Here is a 24,579-nt window from a genome sequence, read left to right as displayed (position 1 = left end):
CAATATTATGTTGGTTGCTATGTGAAAATGGATTGCAGTGGTGTGTCAGAATCGTCGACCGGAAGGGTGTGGGGAATGAAGGACAAAGAAAGATTGGGGGAAACGGACTTTGGCCCAATGGTTAGGGCGTCCGTCTACCACATGGGAGGTCCGCGGTTCAAACCCGGGGCCTCCTTGACCCGTGTGGAGCTGGCCATGCGCAGTGCTGATGCGCGCAAGGAGTGCTGTGCCACGCAAGGGTGTCCCCCGCGTGGGGCAGCCCCACGCGCAAGGAGTGTGCCCGTGAGGAAAGCCGCCCAGCTTGAAAAGAAAGTGCAGCCTGCCCAGGAATGGCGCCGCCCACACTTCCCGTGCCGCTGACGACAACAGAACCGGACAAAGAAACAAGACGCAGCAAATGGACACCAAGAAGAGACAACCAGGGGAGGGGGGGGGAATTAAATAAATAAATAAATCTTTAAAAAAAAAAAAAAGAAAGATTGGGATCAGGGGGTCTGAGAGCACAGACTCCTCAGACTCATCAGACAAGTTTATTAATTTCAGGGGCTTCCTTTTATACCCCTTCAGAGCATGAAAGCAGGCAATTATTCCTAGTTAGTTATTACCATTACATCAACCCATTCCAGTAAAAGTAGATATACATCTAATGTACAGGACCTACATGATTACACCTCTAAGTACAAAATCACCATGTTCTTTAACACTAGTCTATCAACAAGTCTATAAATCTTGTTGCTCACTTCGCTTTGTTCCACCTGAACACACACATCTCCTTGCTGGCCTTGTGACCTGCACGTAAAGCCATGGTGACAGTATGTTTCAGTGGTCAAGGAAGTAACTTGCTTAATGGAAACAGTGTGCCTTTGTTTCCCACAGTGGTGGGGAACAAGGAAGTGAGGAAAGCAGAGGCTAATGCAGTAGTCCCAGGTGAGAGGTGGCATGGGTTGTTCTAGTGTCAATGGAGATGGAGAGATGTGGAAGGATTTGAAATGGATGTGGTATTGGATTGGATATGGGTGGTGAAGGAGGGGGAAAGGGATGTATAAGCAACCACTCCCAGGTTTCTGGCTTAAGCAAGTCGATTGATGCAATGTCTTTTGCTAAGGTGGGGAAGCCTGGGAGAGCAGCAGGTTTGGGGCAGAAGGGCAAGAGTTGAGTTTGGATAAGTGAAATTATGAGACATCAGTGAGCAACAGTCTGAAGATGTTAAGGAGGTGTGGCCTGGAACCCTCAAGAGAGGCTGCAGGTATGTAGTTGAGGGTTGTTTTCCCACATTCCAATGATAGCTACAGCCATGTGGATGAAGTCATCTAGGGCAAGTGCATGTGTATCACCCATTTTTGGACCCCAGACACTTTTGAAAAGCTAAAAGTTGATGAAGCTATTCTTCTCCTTTAAAAATATTTGCTTTCAATTTAGCCATAAAATGGAATGAAGTTTTGATAATGCTACAACATGTATGAACCTTGAGGACATCATAGTGAAATAAGCAAGACACAAAAAGACAAATATTGTATGATCTCAGTGAAATGAAATAACTAGAAAAAGCAAATTCATAGATTGCAGGTTACGAGGGACTGGGGTCAGGGTAGGGAATGGGGAGATTTTGCTTAATGGATACAGGGTTTCTGTGTGCCTTGATGGAAAAGTTTGGTAATGGGTGGGGGTGATGGTAGAACAACATATTGTGAATGTAATTGATGCCTCCTTGTAGGTGAGGAGGTTTAGAGCCAACCGGGCTCTGTCCACCTTCTACGGTTTGCCCAATACTTCTACGCTCCTTACCTCATTCAGTCATTCCAAAATTTCAACACTGAGGTTTAAAAGTAGTGAGAGTGGGAAATGTTTTGTTTGTATATACATTCCCACAATATACATTTTTTAAAAATCTGCATTCAAGTTTAAGAAATTTACAGATTCCGTGATATCCATCCATGACTCTTGCAATGCCCATAGTCCCCAAATAATAATAATAGTAAAGTCAAACTTGCGTAGAGGGAGAAATGGACCCTGGAAGTTCCAGGGATCAACAATATTTAGAGGTAAGATAGAGGAAGCACCTACAAGCAATTGAGAAGTAGATAGAAAGGGAGGAGGAATTCCAAAAGAGAGAGAAATGTTTCAAGAAAGGGAGTTAAATGCTGCTGAGAGGGCTAGAAAGATAAGGCCTGAGGAGTGTCCATTGGAGTTGGCAACAGTGGTGACCTTTGGGAGGCTGAAGACTGTACTTGAGAAGGGTTAGCTCTGCCAGGTGGGAGCACTGCCCTCCTGCAAAAACTTGAGCAAGGGAAGAGGTGTGGGTTGACCTACAGATTTGTCGATGAGAGGTTGAAGATTTCCGTCTTGATATGCTCTGCATTTTCTCAGTGAAATAGAACATAGCTGAGGACAGGAGTGGGAGTTTTGAGGATGGGGGAGATATGAAACAGTCTTTGTGGAAAGTGAATCGAGAACTTACTAGTGGGAGCTTACAGTGATGCCGACAGCCAAGGGAGGGGCAGGGAGGAAGGCAGAGGATGAGTTCATTTTTGGACATGCTGAGTTTGGGGTACCATTGTGATTTCTAGATGGAGGTATCTGGCAGGCACTTGGATATTTGGGTTTAAAGTTTGTGGAAGGGGTCTGGGCTGCAGATCACTGATTTGGGAGTTGAAACCATAAGGATGGAAGCAATCTCCCAGGACTAGGGAATGAGAGGAATAGTAGGCCTAAGTAGGAGCCCTGAATTTAAGTGCAGATTTATAATTGGTGGCATTTAAGGATGCTAACAAAGGAAGCAGAGGACTAAAATTGGGAGCATGCACTTTTTTTTCCCCAGAGGTACCAGGGATTGAACCCAGGGACCTCGTATATGGGAAGCAGGTGCTCAACCACTTGAGCTACATCTGCTTCCCAAGCACGCACTCTTAATGGAAGCCAAAGAGTAGAGAGGTTCTTGAAGGTGGGAGTCATAATATTAAATGTAGCAGAGAGATCCAGAGAGATAAAGGACCTGAAATGTGCCCACCAGGTTTGGCAAAATGAAAGTAAAAGACTACTCTGGCCTGAGCAAGGTGGGGAAGGGTGTGTGTGTGGGTACGTGTTGTGGGGAGGAGAAGCCAGACTACAGTGTTAAAAAATGAAGAGTCTTCCACTGTTCAGAGGTATGCAGGAGAGGGAGAAAAACACTTGGAAGCTAACTGTAGAGTGAGGATTGGCTTGTTTAGAGGCTGAGGGGAAACAGCCAGGAGCCAGGAGAGGTAAGGGAGGAGGCTTTTAGGGCCAGGCCTGCCCTGACACTTTCTCTGGTTTGTCCAATACGTTTACAGCCCTTTTTTCATTTCAACACAATGGGGTTTAAAACAGTGAGATGAACAGGAAGGGAAAGCTATGGACTTACAGGGCCAGTGCACTGTCTTCACCATGTGGTGTGAGAAATGTGGCGACGCTGTCTAGCCCCACACAACTCAGGATGGTGGCACGTGTGGTGACGTGTGGGTAACGTGCCACCAGTGCTGTGGACTCGGGGTGGTGTGCTGCCCCAGATGACATGTCACCATGTGTCGAGCACCAGGGGTGGCATGCAGCCTCCGAGATGTGTCACTATATGCCATGAACCGGAGCCTGAATGCCCCCAGGCCTTGGCCAGGTAGCCACAGTGCAGTGGAACAGGGGTTGTAAGCCGTCTGCTCGCTCAAGCAGCTAAGAGTCCAGTTTGCTGCAAGGTGGAGTAATAATAACAGTAAAGGCCGAGACTTACAGGCGCGGTAGAGCCTGAGCCAGGGTGGAAAGACGGCCGCGAGTCCCAGGTAGCAGGTGGCTGAGCATCTCCCCGCTTCCCACGCGCACCGCCGAGGGGGCACAGCAAAAACCAAGCCAGCTATTTGAAAACCCGGTCCTGGTGCTGCCCCGAGATAAATCTTCTGCGGAGGGAAATTATTTAATTTACATCCAGCCCAGTCGGAAGAAACTCCTTCCCTCCCGAGGCCAAGCGACTGGACTGGCGTGTGAGAGATTTCTCTTGGGCAGTCCTCCCCCAAGGGCGGGCGGGCAGAGCAGGTTAAGTGAGAATTGTTTTGTTTTGAGCTTTTTTTCGGGGAGTAGGGGGTAAGGGGAATGGTAGACTAAGAAAATGAAAGAGCCCTGGATTGGGAACTAAGATCTGCCGTCTTCTCCACCATTCTAGCGCGCTTCCTCCGTGACTCTGGGGAAGTCTAGTGTAGGCCTCTCTCTGCGCCTCAGTTTCCCTGATCATAAAATGGGGGTTTGGACTATGAGCTGTGCCTTTGCACGGCCAGAACAGCAAATTTCACCTCCTTTCGCCAAAAAAAGAAAAAAAAGGGCGTTCTCCGTTAGGAAAACCACGTCTTGACATCAGCGCTCTCCGAGGGGGAAATCCCCCTTTCCTCTCCTTAGTACGTTCCGGGTGCTTTACGGGAAGGGGGCGGGGCCAGGGCCTTCGCCCCGCCCCTCCCGACGCCCCCCTCCCCGCGTCCCTCAGCGCTCCGCGCTAGGAGGAGGCCTCACGTGACCTCACGTCTGGCGCGGCCCGAGCTGGCTGCGCGCTGCCCGCCGCGGGCTCTCGTGGCTGCGTGGTCTGGGCGCCGCCGCCGCCGTGGGGAGGGGGCGCTTGCTACGTCGCTAGCGGCGGGAGGCTGTTCGGGAGTGCAGACCGCCCCCCGCCCCTGGGCCCTCCCTTGTCCTCACCCTGACGAGCCTGCACGCCACCGCCGCGGGCGCCGAGGAGGAGAGCGCGGACGCCCCTGCGCCCGGCGCGCCCGGGCCTCGCCGCGGCGCCTCCCCTTCCTGAGCCGCGGCGCGCGGCGGCAGCGGCGCCTCGAGCCCGAGCGACCCGCGGCCGCCGGCGCCCGCCGAGGGCGATGGGGCTGGGCTGAGGCGAGGGGGCGGCGGCGACAGCGGCGGCCCCGGCCCCCCGCGGCTCCTCGGCAGCTCCGGCCGGGAGGCCGCGGGTGAGTGGCGCCGGCTTCCCGGCGCAGTCTGGCCGAGCGAACGGAGCGTGGAGAGGGTGGTGATCGCGGAGGTTGGAGGAGACGAGTGGAATGGTCAGGGTGGCGGGTACCGGGTGAGTTTGCGGTCTGCCTCCTCGGGCCGAGAGCGGGGATCGTTTCTGCTGGAAGGTGTAGGTGGGCGGGGGCGGTGGTTGGGGGGAGACTACGGAATGTCTGGGACAGGTGAGGCGAGAAAGGGATCCACGCTGTGGATGTGAAGGCCCGATTTGGACACCTTGCTTGCGGGGAGGGCGATATATTCCGGGGCCAGGGAGTGGGATGCGGTGGTGTGTGTGGTTGGATGGTAGCTGGCGTGGGTACTGGCAGGGCCCTTAATGGCTTTGCGCTAGTGCTCCCTGAAGGAATCTTGGGTTCATCCTTGTGAAGTGGAGGTCCTTGCCAACCACCGCATTTCACAGGCAAACTGAGTGAGGCCCTGGGAGAAGTGACAAATGGATTGTCTAAGGTCGTTCACTCTGACTCAGGTTAGAACCAGAAAAATCCAGATCTTCTCTCCCGTAGATTAGGACCCTTTCCTCCAGTTCTTTCATAGCCACTCTCTTTATGGCTTTCCCTCCTCTCTTTTCTCTTCACAAAGTTAGCTTCGGAAGATGAATGACCTCTGGTTTTTTGTTTAGGAGGGAAGCAGTTTGGATAGTCCTCAGTTTGGGGCTTCCTAATTTGGATAGCTCTTGTGACAGGTGTTTATTGTGTCCTCTTCTCGTAGATCTGACAGAAACATCCTTGGATCTTGGTGTCTGGACAAGAAGGTATGAATCACTCACATAATTAACCACTTTTTGATCATCAGTGTCTTCGAGCTATATTTAATGGTTACATTAGAACAAAATGATTGGGTACGTGTAGTTGTAAACCTAGAAACAGAAACCTCTGTTCTTCTGCACATGATTCCAAACTAAGTGAGGTATACAAAGGGTTTTTTAAAAAGATCAGTTAAGACAGGAAGTGAGAATTTTAGAATCAAAGAAATGCAGGGATTTTAAAGATTATTGGAAATGAGGACTGTCTTTAAGGGTTTTGTTGCTAAAACGAAGGTGTTTTGATTTGGTTGTCTTTTGATCGGGGAGTAGAAGTCAGCTTTTTTACCAAGGCACATGTGTTCATTTTGTTTCACTGGACTATATGTGGCATTCTTTTCTCTAGAAGTTTGTTGCTTTGTTGAATAGGCTACAGTTGCCAAAATAAATGTGTGTGGACATTCTAGCCTGATTTAGGAACCTCTTTTTCAAGAGAAATCACTTCCTGGAAGTTGTTGGAAGTAGTAAACTTATTATTGATTGTTGCAGAAGTTAACTTTTGCTACTGTCCTTTTTGTAATTTCAGGTGAGGCAGTTAGGAAAGTGAGGTTTTTTTAAAAAAAAATATTGTCAGTTTAGCAAAACCTGTTTGCTTAGAAGAGACTGGGTAGGAAAAGTGAGGATACTGATTACTTCACTTTATAAATAATATAGTTATAATTAAATAAAAATATTAAGTAGCAGTTTATTTTGAAAATAAAGATGATAAGCTTCAATTTGATGCGTTGTTCAAATTATGTAGTAGGAGAGCTCATTTCTTTGTTCAGGTCAGTCATAAGCTTTATTTGGGAGACCTCTGGCAATTAAAATGTTAATTTTCCACTTATTTGAGGTAAAAAGAATAAATTCCTACAGAGGTAGATAATTAGATTTATAGCAATTAGAACAAAGCTCTATAATCCTGAGTGTCTAAACGGTATCCTCTGATATGTTTTCTGTTTGCATTCTCTTATTATCAGATATTAGAACTGAAATACTGATGCTGGTTCGGTTAGACTTAAATATTATCTCAGTTGAGGTAATATCAGTTTTCCATTTGTGTCACATTTCAATTATGGGTTCTTCTGTGTATAAATAGGTCTTGTTGGCAGCTAGAGCATGTTGTAGTAAAAGGAGCATGGATTTGGGACTCAGACCTGAATTCAAATTCTGACCCTTGTTACAAACTGACTTTGAACAGTGCTAATAATTACTGAGTAAACTTACTGTATACTAGGTTCTGAATTATACATTTGTAATGAAATGTCTTATTTAAATGCCATTTTATAGAGGATGAAACTGAGACGTCCCAGAGTCACAACTACTAATATTGGAAACCTAGAAATTGGAACCTCTATGTCACAGTTACATACAGCTGGGGTCTGGCTCTCTCTTATACTGAAAATTGGTTAACTCATCAAACCCCTGCCTCCCCCCATACTTTTTTTTTTTTAATTAATAAAGTAGAACAATAATACTTGAGAAGTAGCTGAGACCGTATCCAAAGAAAGGAGCACTCTTCCTGGCACATAATAGTTCCTTTCCCTCTTCTACTCCATAGACTGAATGAAGCTGCACTTGTTTTGCATGGTGGTTTTATAACTACTGTGAATATGAAGTCCCCCCCTCCCATATGGATATACCAGCTTTTATTTAGCCATTGTTATAAGCGGTTTTTGACAACAAACAAGTTAGATGATCAGTCATTTTCACCAAGCTTTGCACATTTCTCTTTTACTTTATGTAATAAACTTTATTTTTAAAGAGGTTTTGGATTATAGAAAAGTTACATTGAAAGTATAAGGGGGACGCAGACTTGGCTTAATGGATAGGGCGTCTGCCTACCACATGAGAGGTCTGCAGTTCAAACCCAGGGCCTCCTGACCAGTGTGATGAACTGGCACACATGCAGTGCTGATGTGCACAAGGAGTGCCGAGCCATGCAGGGGTGTCCCCCGCGTAGGGGAGCCCCATGCGCAAGAAGTGCGCCCCGTAAGGAGAGCCGCCCAGTGCGAAAGAAAGTGCATTCTGCCCAGGAATGGCGCCACATACACGGAGAGCTGACACAACAAGATGACGCAACAAAAAGAAACACAGATACCTGGTGCTGCTGATCAGGATAGAAGCAGTCACAGAAGAACACACAGCAGATGGACACAGAGCAGACAACTTGGGGGGGGAGGGAGACTAATAAATAAAAAATAAATGTTAAAAAAAAAAGTATAAGGGATTCCCGGATACCCTATCCCCTTCCTCTCCTACATCTTCCCCTATTAATAACATCTTGCAAATGTGGTATATTTGTTACAACTGATGAATAAATTATTTAAATTGTTTCTTTCTCTTGTTTTTCTTTTTTTCCATTAGTGTATATAGTGACACTGAAGTGCACATATAATGTGACTCATCAATGTGAATAATGGAAAAAGATTAGATATTTGTGAAAGTCTGCTATCTTCCTAAGGTTATACTAGGCATTATACAACACACAAAGAATTTTGCATAATTAAAAGACTTGGTGCTTTGTACAATTCTGGGTTGATACTCAACTACTTTCAGTGTTGAGTTAATGCTGCCCTTACTGCCAGCAAGGTGCACATACTGTTTTATTTTTTTTAAAGATTAATTTTTAAAAAAATTTATTTCTCTCCCCTTCCCCGCCCCGCCCCCCTCCCCAGTTGTCTGCTGTCTGTGTCCATTTGCTGTGTGTTCTTTTGTGTCCACTGTGTGCTGTGTCCAGCAGCACCCGGAATCTGTGTCTCGTTTTATTGTGTCATCTTGCTGCGTCAGCTCTCCGTGTGTGTGGTGCCATTCCTGGGCAGGCTGCACTTTTTCATGCAGGGCAGCTCTCCTTATAGGGTGCACTCCTTGCGCATGGGGCTCCCCTACGCGGGGGACACCCCAGTGTGGCACGGCACTCCTTGTGCGCATCAGCACTGCACGTGGGCCAGCTCATCACACTAGTCAGGAGGCCCTGGGTTTGAACGCGGACCTCCTATGTGGTAGGCGGATGCCCTATCCGTTGGGACAAATCCACTTCCCCATATTGTTTTAAAAGAACTATATATATCGCTAATGTTTCCATGACATTTAAACTAACTGAAGTTAAACATCACTCTGGGAATAGCAAAGTGAGGAAACACTGTCTTAAAAAAAAACATTGCGGTGCCTAAAGATTTGTTAAAAGTCATATACCCTGGGAGAACATGGTGTATTGAATGAAATGTGGGCTTCCAAGGTAGATAAAAAGTATTTTGAATTCCAGCCCTAACACTTACTAGTGCTGTAGGCTGGGTCATGTCACTTTACCTAGTGTATTAGTCAGCCAAAGGGGTGCTGGTGCAGAATACCAGAAGTTGGTTGGTTTTTATAAAGGGTATTTATTTGGGGTAGGAGCTTAAAGATACCAGGCCATAAAGCATAAGTTACTTCCCTCACCAAAGTCTATTTTCACATGTCGGAACAAGATAGCTGCTGATGTCTGTGAGGGTTCAGGCTTCCTGGGTTCCTCCCTTCCTCAGTTTTCTCTCCAAGTTCAGGGTTCTTCTCTTCCCAGGGCTTGCTTCTTCTGTGCTCAGGGTTCCTCTCTTCCTGGGACTTAGCTGCTCTTTCTCCTGTGGCTTACTTCATGGGGCTCTAGCTTAAGGCTTCAGCATCAAAATCTGTCTTCTTATTTTCTCTTCTCTGTGTCTCTTGTTGAATCATCTTGCACCAGCTCTCTGCAGGTTTGATCAAAATGTCAAGCAGGTTATTAGGGATTTAAAAGCATTACACTTTAAAAGAAATAGTTAACTAATTTGCATTAAAATTGAAGATACTTTCATTTATATGTTAATAAAAACCTTCACTTAAAAGTATAATTTTTAGCTTATCACTTTGGTTGTACACAATCTGGTATTAGAACTCAGTCGTTAATTCTTATAATATTAAATGCCCATGCCACACAATTTTTTTTGGCTTATTTTAATATACTCTTGTTTGTTTCAAGTACATATTTTTACTTCTAAGTCTCCCTCTTACCTCTAAAGAGAAAACTCGAAGTCTAGACTCAAAGCCTAACAATACAGAGGAATTTGAAGAAGCAGTTTGTAACTTTGGCCTCACAATACATACACCCTCTAAAATAATAGTAATATTATATGTATCTTAAACTTTTCTCTTTTCACTTTTAAAATATCTATCCACAGAGTTTTTTGGAAGTTGTTACAAAAATATATTAGACATCACTTTTTTCCTTTCTGTATATTGTGATATTGTTTATCTTGTTAGGGACATACAGATTTAACTCATTCTCTTTAATTATTTAAATTATTCATCTAGTCTTCTATTTATGGACATTCAGGTTGTTTCTAGCTTTGTTTTTTATTGTTTTTCCTGCTGTAAACAGTGCTGCAGTTAGTATACATCTTTGTACATACATACTGATGCAACAGATTTTTAAAATTGAGATTGTTGAATCAAAGTATATGTGAGTTATAGATACTGCCAATTGGTATTCCAAAAAGGTAGTACAGATTCACACCAGGAATGTATAGGAGTGCTCCTTGTTTGTCTTTAATTTAAAAAAAATTATTATTAATGCCAATTTGATGGACAAGCAGAGTTTCATGCACATAATTTTAAACTTTAAAATACACAATCTTGTTCACTAGTAGGCTCTTGTGCTTTTTAATTGTTATCGCTCTTCCCTCCCCTGCTCCATAATATTGTAAGTAAAATCCCTAAAATCCCTAGTTTCAGACAATTGTGAATTTGAGGGTAATCTATATGATGGGAATAATAATATTCTTGCCTCCCCTGACAACCAATTTCTGTGTTTATTGCATGCCTTATTTTTACCTTTTGAGGCACATGAAATGGGCTATAGGCAACCCCTGCTATTCCATATCAGGACCTTAGGCAAAACTAAAAACCTTGTGTATGACCTCTCATCTTTAATCACTCTTGATCACTTTGAATAACTGCAGCTAACCTTTTTCAAGGCTTGTGAAAATTGTCAGCTTATTTCCTTACCATTGTTGGAACGACACCTAGTGGTGGAAGAGTGCAGTAGCAGGCTGTATAGAAAAGCAAAGTTTGGTTATGTGCAAACTTTCATGGCTGGAATATATCATAGGAATTATCTATACCAGCTGCCTCATTTTAGTGTGGAAGGAGCTGAGCCCAAGACAGATGAAAGAACTTGCAGAATATTTCATGTTGAATTATCACTTAAGGACAAGTTAAAACAGACTTGATTTCAATGCTCTTTTCAGTTTCTTTTTTTTTCAGGAGGTACCAGGGGTTGAACCCAGGACCCTCATATATGGGAAGCAGGTACTCAACCACTGAGTTACATCCACTCCCAATGAAAGTTGTTTTTTTTTTTGTTTGTTTTTAGGAGGTGCTGTGGATCGAACCTGGGACCTTGTACATAGGAAGTAGGCACTCAACTGCTTGAGCTATATATGCTCCCCTCAGTTTTTTAAAATATATTTTTAATTTATTTTTAAAAGATACATAGATCACACAAAATGTTACATTAAAAAAATATAGGGGATTCCCATATGTCCCACTCCCCCCACTTTTCCCACATCAACAACTTCTTTCATTAGTGTGGTACATTCATTGTAATTGATGAATAGATTTTGGAGCACTGCTACACAGCATGGATTGTAGTTTACACTCTCTCCCAGTCCATTTGGTAGGTTATTGCTGGATATATAATGTCCTGCATTTGTCCTAGCAATATCATTAAGAACAACTCCCAAGTCCTGAAAATTCCCCCGTATTATACCTCTTTTTCCCTCTCCCTGCCTTCAGCTGCAGTGGCCAGTGTCTCCGTATCAGTGATATAATTTCTTAAAAAAAAAAAAAAAATTTCCATTGCTAGAATCACAATAATTCTGTACTAGAATATCAGTAAGTCCACTCTAGTCCATATTTTATACCCCAGTCCTGAGGACTCTGGGATGGTGATGCCCATTCTATCTCTTAATTGAGGGGGACTTTGATCCCACATAGCTGATGGATGGGACTTTCCTGCTACAGTTGTAGACTCTCTAGATTCCTTGGTGTGGTAGTTGTCTGTCCTTACCTCCTTGTTAGCTCTCCTGGGTGGGCCCAGTGACCTGCAGAGTAGGTGTTGCAGCTCCGGTGAGGCTCAGGGCCTAGCTGGCACATGGGCAGCCTAGAAATTCAAGTTTCCTGGACATATACCCAGTAACCCCAGTGCCAACCACAGGTTTAATAAAAGGGACAGAAGAGGCATGTGTAGAGAAGTCATATCTGAGTCCAACTCTGTCACACTTGGGAGCACAAACTCCAAAGTAGGGCCCACTGGCAAGGCACCAAACTCCAGAGCCATCTACCATGACCGTAGGACCTATGTGTCTCCGTAGACCTCAGGAGCACCACTACTTGGGGTTGTATCTACTTTGGCTCTCTATGAGATCTTGCTGAGACATGCGTAAGCACCACCCCTCTGATGAACTCCCGACTCATTTGAAGTCTCTTAGCCTTATAAACTCATCTGCTTTACCATTTCTCCCTTTTATTCAAGGTCTTTTTCCAGTTGCATCACCAGCTGGTGCTTGGTAGTAATCCCCGGGAGTCATGTCCCACACTGGGGGGAAGGTAATGCATTTATATTCTGAGTTTGGCTTAGAGAGTAGCCACATTTGAGTACGTAAGAGGTAACTCTTATGTACCCTGCAACATTACACCAAGTTGAAATTTCAACTGCAAAAGGCTCATAACCATAGTTGTCGGTATCAAGGGCCCATCTATGGACTATCGTTCTTCACTGGTCATTGCCTCTGCACTTGGGAGATTGTTGCTGTTCCATTGGGGAATGCAGCAGAGCTTCTATAGCAGTTTAATATTATTGATGAATTCCCAGAATAAATATTGGATTATGTTTGTAAACTCATCTTTTTGTCTGGGCATATTAGATTATATTGGATTCATAGGTTTATTTGATTAAGTTATTATGTAAACCTCTTGTGTCAGTAGGGCATTGAGTACCTGCCCCTTCGTGGGTGAGGACTTGCAGATAAAAGGCATGGCAAAGGACAGAGTTGAGGGTTTTTGATGTTGGAGTTTGATGCTGAAGCCTTAAGCTTAAGCCCCAGGAAGTAAGCACACAGAGGAAAGAGAAGCAAGCCCCAGGAAGGGAGGAACCCAGGAAGCCTGAACCCTCGCAGATATCAGCAGCCATCTTGCTCCAACATGTGAAAATAGACTTTGGTGAGGGAAGTAACTTATGCTTTATGGCCTAGTATCTGTAAGCTCCTACCCCAAATAAATACCTTTTATAAAAACCAACCAATTTCTGATATTTTACATCAGCACCCCTTTGGCTGACTAATACAGCTTCCCAGGTTGGGAACCCAGTACTCACTCAGTTGTTGCGTGAAACTCTTCCCACTGTGGTAATATCCAGTGAACATCTGAACATATCTATATACCCTATAGACATGCCCAGGTGAACTCCCTCTGATGTGTCCCTTATAAGGGCCCCCTACACTGATGCTCCTCCCTTGCCATAGTCGAACCCTTCTGTGATCCAAAACGTCTTCAAAAATGAAGCCAAATATATTGCCAAATTCAATTAATAGGAAAATGAGATAGTAATGATAGGTTTAAGCATGAGAAATAAAATGCATAATAACTTGGAAAAACCAGAAAAAGTAAAAAAAATTGGGGTGTTAAAAAAATGAAAAGTATTAAAAATTTTTAAAAACTTTTGCCTAAATTTATTGCTGTAATAGCTGTTGTCCTGTATGTAAAGTGGCAGTTTCTTCCTTAGTACCTTTTTTTTTTTTCATTATGACTTCGAAGAAATTTTAGGTCATAGTAAAGTCACTTACAGAATATAGGGGACTTTTAATTTTTTATTTTGTGGGGAAGTTGTATATCTCTTACTCTTATTATAGCAATGAATGTGGCCTCTTGCTCAGTTAATACTTACTAGATGAATTATTCTGATGAAATAATTTATAATTTGCTGCTACTTATGCTTTATCACCAGCTGATATGTCTTTTCCTCAGTTGGACTGAAATGTAGAGGAGCTGTAAAAATAATTAACTGTAGCTTTATAGAAAAGTACTTTCTAAAGAAGTTTTCAAAATCCCTACTCTTTCTTACCCAAGGTTAAAATAATTAAGAGAGCCAGGCATAGAGAATGGTCCAATAGGGCACCAGAAAGTATTTTGGAGGTTCCAAGTTCAGACCCAGGGTTGACCCTACATTGTAGAATTAGATGTTTTTCTGTCCTTCCTTTATTTTTTTCCCCCTTAAACTATTTATTTAAAAATATTTAACATCTGCAGATGGGAAAAGCATTCAGAAAGACTAAAGTCTAGTTCTACTCCAATCCACAGGTAGTCATTGTGAATTTATCGATATATTTGACTTTTGATTATCTTAGGGGTAAGTCTGTCCATTTTCTTTATGGGCCTTTTGGTCCTGCCAGTTTTTTTTTTTTTTAAGATTTATTTTATTTATTTCTCCACTCCGCCTCGTTGTTGGTGCTCTCTGTCTGCTCTCTCTGCATCTGTTCATTGTTTGCTGTCTGTGTCTGTCTTTTTAGTTTTTAGGAGGCACTCGGAACAAACCTGGTACCTTCCATGTGGGAGGGAGACATGTATTCTCTTGAGCCACAGCCACTCCCTGCTTGTTGTGTCACCTGTTGTGTCTCCTTGTGTCATCTTATTGTGCCACCCCATTGCATCAGCTCGCTGTCTTGCTTGTTGTCTTTAGGAGGCACCGGGAATCAGACTCAGGCCCTCCCATGTGGTAGGTGGGCACCCAACTGCTTGAGCCACATCTGGTCCCTCTGCCAGTTTTGAATATTCTGTCTTTAGGAATGGTCCTATTAGTGTAATTCCAATATTTCCTATTGCCTGTTGTAGCATTTCCCATAAAATTTTGAAATCTATGTAGCAACTATAACACTTTCATAACTCTTAATCCTTGAGTATAGAGTATTTTGTTTTTCTTTTTATAAGGAGGTACCAGGGATTGAACCCAGGACCTCATACTTGGGAAGCAGGTGCTCAACCACTTGAGCTACATCTGCTCCCTAGAGTTTTTTTTTTTTTTGTTGAGGTACCAGGAGCCAGGACCTTGTATGTGGGAAGCTGGCACTCAACCACTGAGTCACATTGGTGTCCCTTAGTTTTGTTTTTTTTTTTTTCCCCATTTATTTTGCTTGTTGTTTTTTTCTGTTTTTTCAGGAGGCACTGGGAACCAAACCTGGGACCTCCATCTGGGAGGCTGGAGTGCAACTGCTTGACCCGCATCCACTCCCTAGAGTTCTTAAAAGTCACATACATGAGAAAGATTTAAGGGAAAGTATAAAAGTTTTAAGGTCAAAATAGCTTGAATAGTTGAAATAGAAAATCTCATTTATATTAAGTAGATATTTAGAAAATACAAACCTTTATGTTATATAAATAATTTTTGTTATACATTTCTTCTTTTATAAAGAGGATGTAAACTGTAATTTGTCAGTCCACAAAGGCACCCTTTCTCCTTTTATACTAAGTACTGTACATTTGACTCTAATACTCAAAGCTGTTATTTTGTCCAATTTTGTCCAATGCTGATAGTCTTATCACATGGCATTTCTTTGGAGAAAAGAGGTTGATTTATTTTTTTTAATAGTGTATATAATAAAAGTGGTAAAGATATGTAGAAGAATGGTATAAAGCACAGGCTGTATGTTTTAACTTTTAATATTCTTAATATTGATCTTAATACAAGTTAATTACATTATCTTTTCTAATTGTAAGTTATTTTGTTATAGCTATCTCATTGTCTTGTAATATACAAAAAAGTATAATTATACAAAGACTGCACTTTAAAAATGTAAATACAATCTCGGTTTGGTGTATATTGGATACAATGGTTTTCCTTAAGCCTAAACACAGAAACAAAAGCATGTATTATAAGAGAAAGTCCCTAGATGGGAAGTGATAAAATGGGTATTGAGTAGAGCTTTGTTAAAATTTAGCTGGTATACTTGTAAAATTTCCATGTATTCATTAAATTTTATTATGTCATTCTTATTGTTAGGAGTTGACTTGAAGTGTTAAGTTTTGCCCTCCATAAAGAGCTGTCACAATTTTGTTGCTGTTAGTTGTTAGATTCAGATATATTTTACTCTTTTTATATAAATGTATAACTTGAAGTCCTTCAATAACTAGAATTAGAATTTTATATTGACATTTTATTTCTGTTGCAAAAGGTAGAATTGTAGGTCATCTTCTCATTTGTTGTGAATGCTGCAAATTCAAAAATGAAAAAATACGTAGAATATTGACTGTGCCGTTTGCACTTCAGGATCTTTAAAACACTTTTTACCAAGTGGTCCTTAAAGACCACTTAAAGACTGAAGTCTTTATTTAACATAGTTTAATATGATTGACTCTCAGAAAAAAATCAGCTTATAAAACAAAAGGGAGGCTGATTGACCATTCAGCAATACAAAAGTCTTAGCACAGTTTTAATTTTAAATAACTCCAAAACTGACAAAAAAGATAATCTGTAAGTTTATTTAAGTTTCTTTTATCTCTGTTTATTTTGTGGATTTTACTTCATTCCCCCAGAATACGGCAAATAGGGGATAAGATATAACTCTTAGGCTAGGCTAAAGACAGTATTGAGTTCTTAGAAATTTATATAATGTGAAAAAGAAAAAGGAAACTTAAAGTTAGCTTTATAATAGATTGAGATTTATTTCTCATAGTTTCACTATTCTTGTACTGCCTTTTTTTTTTTTACTGACACAACAGATCAAATTCATTGTAAATGCAAGGAAGGGTTTGGTCAAGCACAATAGCCTATAAGCTCCTTGCTACTCAGATAACATCAAGGCTCAGACATGCTCTGTGGAATTGGTCCTTCAGTGAGCCAGAGCCAGTTAGATTTGACTTATGCAAAGAATAGGAGCTCTACCAGCAGCAGTCAGATGACAGAAGGGATATCTTCTGAAACCCCACTTAAAACCAGTGAATTAAAAGATCCTAAATTTTAATGTTTTAATCATTTTGAAAGCAGTTCAGAAAGAGCTAAAACACAGCTGTCTGACAGAAAGTTCTCATGTGAATGGATTTTTATGCTTCTTTTTTATTGAGAGCCAGCTTTTGAAAGTCCTGCTTATACTATCAATTGGGAGGAATGATGGAATAGTGCTACTGGTAAGAAAAATTTCATTGTTTTCTACGATGTAGGAATTGACTTGGTTAAAAAACAAATGTACTTCAGCAAACCACCAAAGTTTTACCTTTGTGAGTTAAATGGGTTTTAGAAATTTGATGTTAATGCTTCAAATGTCTAACTAGATATTATGGTAGAATACTATTTAACATATGTTTTCACCTTGTAAGCAGTATATTTTAAAATGTTTAGCTACAGTTTTTATCTTCTTGAGTCATTGAAATAATGTTAAGTACTTTCTACTGTTTACATACATGTTAAGAATTTAAATATACATTTACAGTATATATGTGTTTTAAATGTAAGAGCTGCTGCAATTGTCTTATTGGATTTTACTGAAGTTTATGTAAAAGATGAATTAGTGATATCCTACAAAGTTTTCTTGTATCTAAATAGTTGAGGTGGGTAGCTATTATTTTATTTTTAAAATCTTTTTATAATGTACTATTTCAACATATTAAAAAATAGAAAGTTTAATGTAATTGAACCTCTGTATACTCAGTTACCAACTCATCATCCCCTAACCAATAAAGATGGGTTTTTAAATTTTTTATTTGGAGATACGTTCAAATGTATAGAAAGGTTGCAAGAATAAGAATGATATAAGGAACATTCACTCACAAATACCTTCTGCTCAGCTTCCCTTATTATAAACTATTTCATTTGTATCATTTGTGGTCTTTCTTTTTCTCCCCCCCTTCTCTCTTTTTTTCTCACAGTGTTACATACACCTGGCCATTTATCCTTAAATATTTCAGTACATATTTACTAAATAAGAAAATACCACAGTACAGTTATCTAACAGAAAATTTTAATCTGTTAACCATTCATTTGCCAATTGATCCAATAGTGTCATTTACAGCGTTTTCCCCACTTCGAGTAAAGGATTCAGTAGAAGGCAGATATCGAATGTAGGTTTGTTTGTTTTTAAATAGTTTGTTTGGATTAGGATCTAAAGTCTGCTTACTACATTAGATCTTTTTATTTAAGAAAATTTGGATGTTCTCCTTTACTTTTTTTTAAACATTGTTGAGAAAATTGGATTATTTGTCTTAAAGAATCAGAATAGTTTATATATACCAAAATGAGAGAGCTTGAGAGTCTTAGCTTAATTACATCTGCAAAGACCCTATTTCCAAATAAGAGCACATTCACATGTACTAGGGATTAAGATTTGGGTATATGTTTTTGATAGATACAATTCAACCACAGCTGAAATTTTCCATTTTACCTTCCTTTGATTGACTTATTTAATTCTGTTGTGTTTAGAACCTACTTTGGATGATTTAAATCCTCTTAAATTTATTGATACTTGTTTTATGTCTCAGAATATATATATATGTATATATATATATTTTTTCCTTTGAGGATGGGCAAAGGTTCTGTGCACAATTTAAAAGAATGTGTATTCTGCTGAAGTTGGGTACAGTGTTCTATATGTCATTCAGGTCGAGATGATTGACAGTGTTGTTCAGGTCTTCTGTATCTTAGTGGATTCTTTACTTGTTCTATCAATTATTGGAGACTTTGAAATCTCAAAGTGTAATTGTGAATTTCCCTCCATCTCTTTTATATTTTATTAGTTTTTGCTGGATTTATTTTTGAAAAACTGTTATGTATATATGTTTAGGAATATTATTTTATCTTTTGATGAATTAATCCTTTTAATATTATGAAATGACCTTATCCCCAGTATTATTCTTTGCTCTGAAATCCACTGTTTGATATTGAGTCACTCTGACCTTTTCTTAAAAATTTTTAAAAAAAGATTTATTTATGTATTTCTCCCCATTCCCTCATTGTTTGCATTTGCTGTGTCTGTTTGTTGTGCTAGTCTTTTCTTTTTAGAGGCACTGGGAACCAAACTCGAGACCCCTGATGTGGAAGGGAGGCACCTAATTGCTTGAGCCACCTCTGCTCCCTGCTTTGTTGAGTTTCTCATTATGTTTTCCTCGAGTCTCTTGTTGTGTCATCTTGTTGTGTCATTTCACCTGTCTGTTGCTTCAGCTCGCTGTCTTGCTTATCTTCTTTAGGAGGTACTGGGAACCAAACCTGGGACCTCTCATGTTGTAGGTGGGAGCTCAGTCGCTTGAGCCACATCTGCTTCCCTCCATCTTTATTTTGCATAATGTTAACATGGTATATCTTTTCCCTCCTTTTTACTTTTAACCTACTTGTACTTCTATATTTAAAATATATTTTTTTTGTAGGTAGCGTATAGTTAAGTTTTGCTTTTTTTAAAAAGGTACAATTTCTGCCTTTTAATTACTTTGGTTAGCTCTTTTACATTTAATGGGATTATGGATATGGTTAGGTTTAAGTCACCCGTCTTACTGTTTTTCTATTTGTCTCTACTCTTTTTTCCTTTCTGTCTTTTAGGTCAGTTGAGTAATTTTTTTATTTAATTCCTTTGTTGGTGTTTTAGTGATGACTCTTGTTTTAGTGGTTGCTTTAGGTTTTATAATGTACGTCTTTAACTTATCACAGTTTACCTTCAAGTGATACTATATCACTTCATGTATAGTTTAAGAACAGTATTATTTCCATTTTCCGTGTTCTTTGTGCTATTGTTGCCACTTAATATTTATATATTTTTGTAATGTTGATCTGCTGGCCCTGATTTTGTTTTTCAGTTTTTATTTGCCTGAAAAAGTCTTTATTTCACTTTAGTTTTTGGAAGCTGTTTTCATTGGGTATAGAATTCTCTTTTGACAGTTTCTTTTTTAGTACTTTGAAGATGTTGCCTCACTTGCATTGTTTTTGGCCAGGATCTGATGTCATTCTTAACTTTCTCTTTGTATATAACATGTGTTTTTTTTCTGGCTTGTTTTAAGATTTTTGTTTTAAATAACTTTTTGGAACAATTTGATAATGATGTACCTTAGTCGATTTTCTTAATGTTTCTTTGCATGGGGTTGATTGAGCTTCTTGGATTTCTGAGTTTACAGTTTCCATCTTATGCTACTGTAAGTTGAAATTGATATATTTAAAAAATATATTCATTACATGTAAGTTACATTTTTATTAAAAATTCCTGTTTTCTAAAACCAAAAAAAAATTGCATTAAACTGACATTTTTTATTTTTTCACATATCTTTAATTTCTGGCTGAATGTCTATTTGAAATTAATCTCTTTTTTAAAATGCAGAATAAAAGAAAAAATAAGTCAATAAGCTTGATGAATTTTCCTAGACAAGCTTCATTGGTCATTAGAAAGTCAGAAGGTTGTTTAATAGACTTGGATTCAAAACTGAGGGTGTCAGTTGAGTGATATCCAGTAGGGGTACACCTGCCATATGGATTGACTCTTAGCCAGGGCTTGCCATTCCTGTAATGGGCTAGCAAATATTTGTTGGATGATTAATTTAATAATCCCTGAGAGGTTTTTGGCTTGGTTTCACTGCTGGGGCTTTACTTCTTTATTATACTTTAGGCACTTGATTGAGCTGTGTGAAGCTCTTGAGCCCAAGATGAGTAAAGCAGGATTTCTGAATCTGAGGGGATGAAAAAGGAAGACTCAGTAGTTCTTCCTTTCAGAATTTTAAATGTTATGTAGCAAGACTGTTACTAGTATGAGTTAGTTAATAAAACATGCCAACAACTGTGATAGTAAATAATGCTAGTTTGAGAACTGGCAAAACCTTTGAAAATGTCACTAGAACCAGCTAGCGCTTTAGTGACATCAGCTATACATCAGTTAGCCTTTGTTTGATACATGTTTAACAGTTTGAAATTTCCTGTCAGTAAGTGTTCATTACTGCATTGGAAGAATGACGATTTTTTTAAAAGATTTATTTATTTATTTAACACTCCCCCCCCCCCCCCCCCCCCCCCCCCGGTTGTCTGTTCTCTGTGTCTATTTGCTGCGTCTTGTTTCTTTGTCTGCCTCTGTTGTCGTCAGCGGCACAGGAAGTGTGGGCGGCGCCATTCCTGGGCAGGCTGCACTTTCTTTCGTGCTGGGCGGCTCTCCTTATGGGGCGCACTCCTTGCGTGTGGGGCTCCCCTACGCGGGGGAGACCCCTGCGTGGTGTGGCACTCCTTGCGCGCATCAGCACTGCGCATGGGCCAGCTGCACACGGGTCAAGGAGGCCCAGGGTTTGAACCTCGGACCTCCCATGTGGTAGACGGACGCTGTAACCACTGGGCCAAGTCCGTTTCCCGAGAATGACAGATTTAAACAACAAATTTTAAAGGAACAGTTTCATGGTATAATAGATACTGATGATAGAATGAAGTTTATAGTCTACTATGATACAAAACAATTTCTTAGCTTTTCCTAAAAATGACAACCCTAACATTTGTTCCTTTTCCTCTTAGTTATCTTCACGTCTTCTGAAGCACAAGACATTTCAGACCACTGTAGATATGGACAAAGAAGAAAGGAAGACTATTAACCAGGGTCAAGAAGATGAAATGGTAACTAGCTTTTGTAATTTATTTGTAAAGTGTGAAGAACTTATCTCTGCAATTCATTATTCTAGGGATTAGAAAAAGTACAATTAAAAAAAAAAACCCAGCTGTGAAGCAAGTATAGCTCAGTGGTTGAGTGTGTACTTCACATATATGAGGCCCCAGGTTCAATCTCTGGTACCTCCTAAAAAATACCAAAAACAACCTGCCAAATCATTCTTATTGGTACCCTTTTGGAATTTTAAAAGGCATCAATTCATGAGTTGATATGTGTTATTTTCCTCATCCTGGTAATGGTTTTGTTTTTTTAAAATATTCTTTTTAAAAATTAATCTACATTTATTTTTTAAGATTTATTTTATTTATTCTCTGCCCCCCCCATTGTCTTCTCTCTGTGTCCATTTGCTGTGCATTCTTCTGTGTCTGCTTGTATTCTTATTAGGAAGCTCTGGAAACTGATCCTGGGGACTTCCTGCGTGGGAGAGAAGTCCTCATTCTCTTGTGCCACCTCAGCTCCCTGGTCTGCTGTGTCTCTTATTGTCTTTCCTCTGTGTCTCTTTTTCTTACATAATCTTGCTGCACCAGCTTTTCTGTGTGGGCAGCAGTCCTGTGTGGGGCAACACTCCTCATGGGCCAGCTTGCCTTCACCAGGAGGCCCTGGGTACTTTTTTTTTTTTATTCATGTTTTAAAAAATATTACATTCAAAAAATATGAAGTCCCATTCAACCCCACTGCCCCCACCCCCCACTCCCCCCACAGCAACACTCTCTCCCATCATCATGACACTTCCATTGCATTTGGTAAGTACATCTCTGGGCATTGCTGCACCTGGCCCTGGGTATTGAACTCTGGACCTCCTGTATGGTAGACAGGAGCCCAGTAGCTTGAGCCACATCCACTTCCCTTTAAATATTCTTTCATATTTAAAAAATTTTTTTCTCCTTCCCTGAGATAGCTCCCTTGTCTGTCTGCTTATTGTCTCTGTTTGTTGTCTGCTCGTCTTCTTTAGGAGCACTGGGCACCAAACCCGGGACCTCCCATGTGGGAAGTGGGTGCCCAACCACTTGAGTCATATCCTCTTCCTACTCATTGTGTCTGCCTGTTGTCTGCTCATCTTCTTGCAGGCACCTACAATGGCAACCAAATCCCGGGACCTCCTATGTGGGAGACAGACGCCCAATTGCTTGAGCCACATCTACTCCCCGCATCCTGTGGTTTTGCATTAGGGTTGTTATGTAACATCTCTGTTTATTGGTTTTAGTATAATTCCTTTTTAACTTGTGGACTGTTAAAACTAAGGTGACAGAACATGTTTGTGCTATTGGTGATTTAAATTCCTCTAAAGTAATATTAACCAATATTTAAATATAATCCTGAATACAGATTTCTAATTGGATTTATAAAGTTTAATATAAAGTTGAAAACAATTTTTAAAAAAGATGACTTAGTTAAATTTGAATTTCAGATAAAGGAGGAATAATTTTTTGTAAAAGTTTGTCTCATGCAATATTTGTTTATACTAAAAAATTATTTCTCCTTTATCTGAAATTTAAATTTAATTGGTAACCTTGGAGGAGAGGCAGCTAATTGAAACAATTGAAATAATTTTGGTCAGTGGGTCAAATTGATCAGTTACAGTGATATTGGGACAATTAGCTAATCATTTGGGAAAAAATAAAGTTAAAACATAACTCACCTAAATGCAGTGACATTCTGAATTGTATCCTAGAACAAAAACAAAATGTTAGTGGATAAACTAGCAAAATCTGAATAAAAAGTCTCAGTTTAGTTACTAATTATTAACAGTGTTCATCTCTTGATTTTGACAGATGTACCCCAGTTATATAAAATGGTAACATTAGGGGAAACTAGGTTAAAGGTCTGTAGTTACTTGTAATATCTTTAGAGCTCATCTATAAATCTAAAACTATTCCAAAATAAAAAGTTAATTTTATTAAAAAAAACCCTCTACCTCTTAACAAGGTAAACCCTAGAAAAATTAAAAAGATAAATATTAAAAATGAAATTATAAAAGTTCTAGGAAAAAAATCTACTGAATCTGAATATACTCTGTCAGTAAATAAATATCAGTAGATTTAACTACTTAAAAAGTATAAATTTGACAATAAACTTGCCAAAACAAAACTTAAAGGTCAATCATGAACTGGGGAAGTATTTGCAGTTCATGTAACAAGACAAAAACAGACCCATCCACATTTAAGTGAACCTATCTAGATTACAAAGAATTTTGGAGTTTATTTGCTACATCTTTGGGTATTTAATCATGTGATCACTTTTTTTGTCCATGCAGGAGATTCATGGTTATAATTTGTGTCGCTGGAAGCTTGCTTTAGTTTCTCTTGGAGTGGTTTGCACTGGTGGCTTTCTTCTCCTCCTCCTCTATTGGATGCCTGAGTGGAGGGTAAAAGCGACCTGTGTTAGAGCTGCAATTAAAGACTGTGAAGTGGTACTCCTGAGGACTACTGTAAGTCCATGTGTTTTACTTGTAGCTGATCATTTGAGGAGTAATGGAATATCTTTTTGTGTATTTTGTTCAAAATAATATATGAAAGGAACATAGCTGCCAGAACATAATGAGGAATACTAATTCTAGTATTTTTAAAGCATTTGTGTTAGAAGTATTATACTGATTTGAGTTGAAGAAGCCTTAAAGATCAAATTCATGCCCTTCCATATAGGTCTTGATACTCAGATATGATGCTTATCTGCTACAGTGACTGGCTAGTTAGGACTGTAGCCCAGATCTCTCATTTACTAGGCTATCCACCTTTCTTTTGTGTAATGCTGCTGCACCTCAGTGGTGGTCTTTTTTTTTTTTTTTTTTTTTTAATTCTAATTGAAAGCATTTTATGAGAGATTTTGATTTCTAGTCTCAGTGTATAGATGGGTAAATTAAGGAATTACTCAGTATCTTTCATGGAATGTTGATGTATGTATCAGTAAAGTATGTCATATAGAATGGCGAGCAATGAAAAGCACTTTCATTTATTTATCTTTATGAAATGGTTTTGTATTTAGTGGTACGAGATAAGTAAATATGTAAAGAATGGACATTTCATCTTTATGAAATGGTTTTGTATTTAGTGAATAGGAGATAAGTAAATATGTAAAGAATGGACATTAAATTAAAATACAGGCAGTTATATAATAAATATAATT

At 39.9% G+C, this 24,579-nt stretch overlaps 1 protein-coding gene across 9 annotated transcripts in view; it reads left to right on the top strand.

The window, feature by feature from the left end:
* Window positions 1-4,541: 4,541 nt before the first annotated feature.
* ATP13A3 (ATPase 13A3) overlaps window positions 4,542-24,579 on the top strand; it is an 82,298-nt gene continuing 62,260 nt past the window's right edge. For 4 of the 9 annotated variants that reach the window (XR_011648638.1, XM_071214688.1, XM_058295558.2 and 1 more), the window contains exons 1-5: window positions 4,908-5,062; window positions 5,716-5,758; window positions 16,907-16,969; window positions 21,306-21,404; window positions 23,711-23,884. Coding sequence is in view for 8 of the 9 variants with exons in the window: in XM_071214688.1 (XP_071070789.1) it covers window positions 5,040-5,062; window positions 5,716-5,758; window positions 16,907-16,969; window positions 21,306-21,404; window positions 23,711-23,884 (402 nt within the window). In the remaining variant the exon portion in view is untranslated. Of the gene's footprint in view, window positions 5,063-5,715; window positions 5,759-16,906; window positions 16,970-21,305; window positions 21,405-23,710; window positions 23,885-24,579 lie in introns of all 9 variants that reach the window. The other 5 variants (XM_058295561.1, XM_058295560.1, XM_058295556.2 and 2 more) reach the window with 5 other exon arrangements.

The sequence above is a fragment of the Dasypus novemcinctus genome, chromosome 4 (assembly GCF_030445035.2).
Source record: "Dasypus novemcinctus isolate mDasNov1 chromosome 4, mDasNov1.1.hap2, whole genome shotgun sequence".
Taxonomy (NCBI): domain Eukaryota; kingdom Metazoa; phylum Chordata; class Mammalia; order Cingulata; family Dasypodidae; genus Dasypus; species Dasypus novemcinctus.
This window is presented reverse-complemented; position numbering and strand designations above follow the sequence as displayed.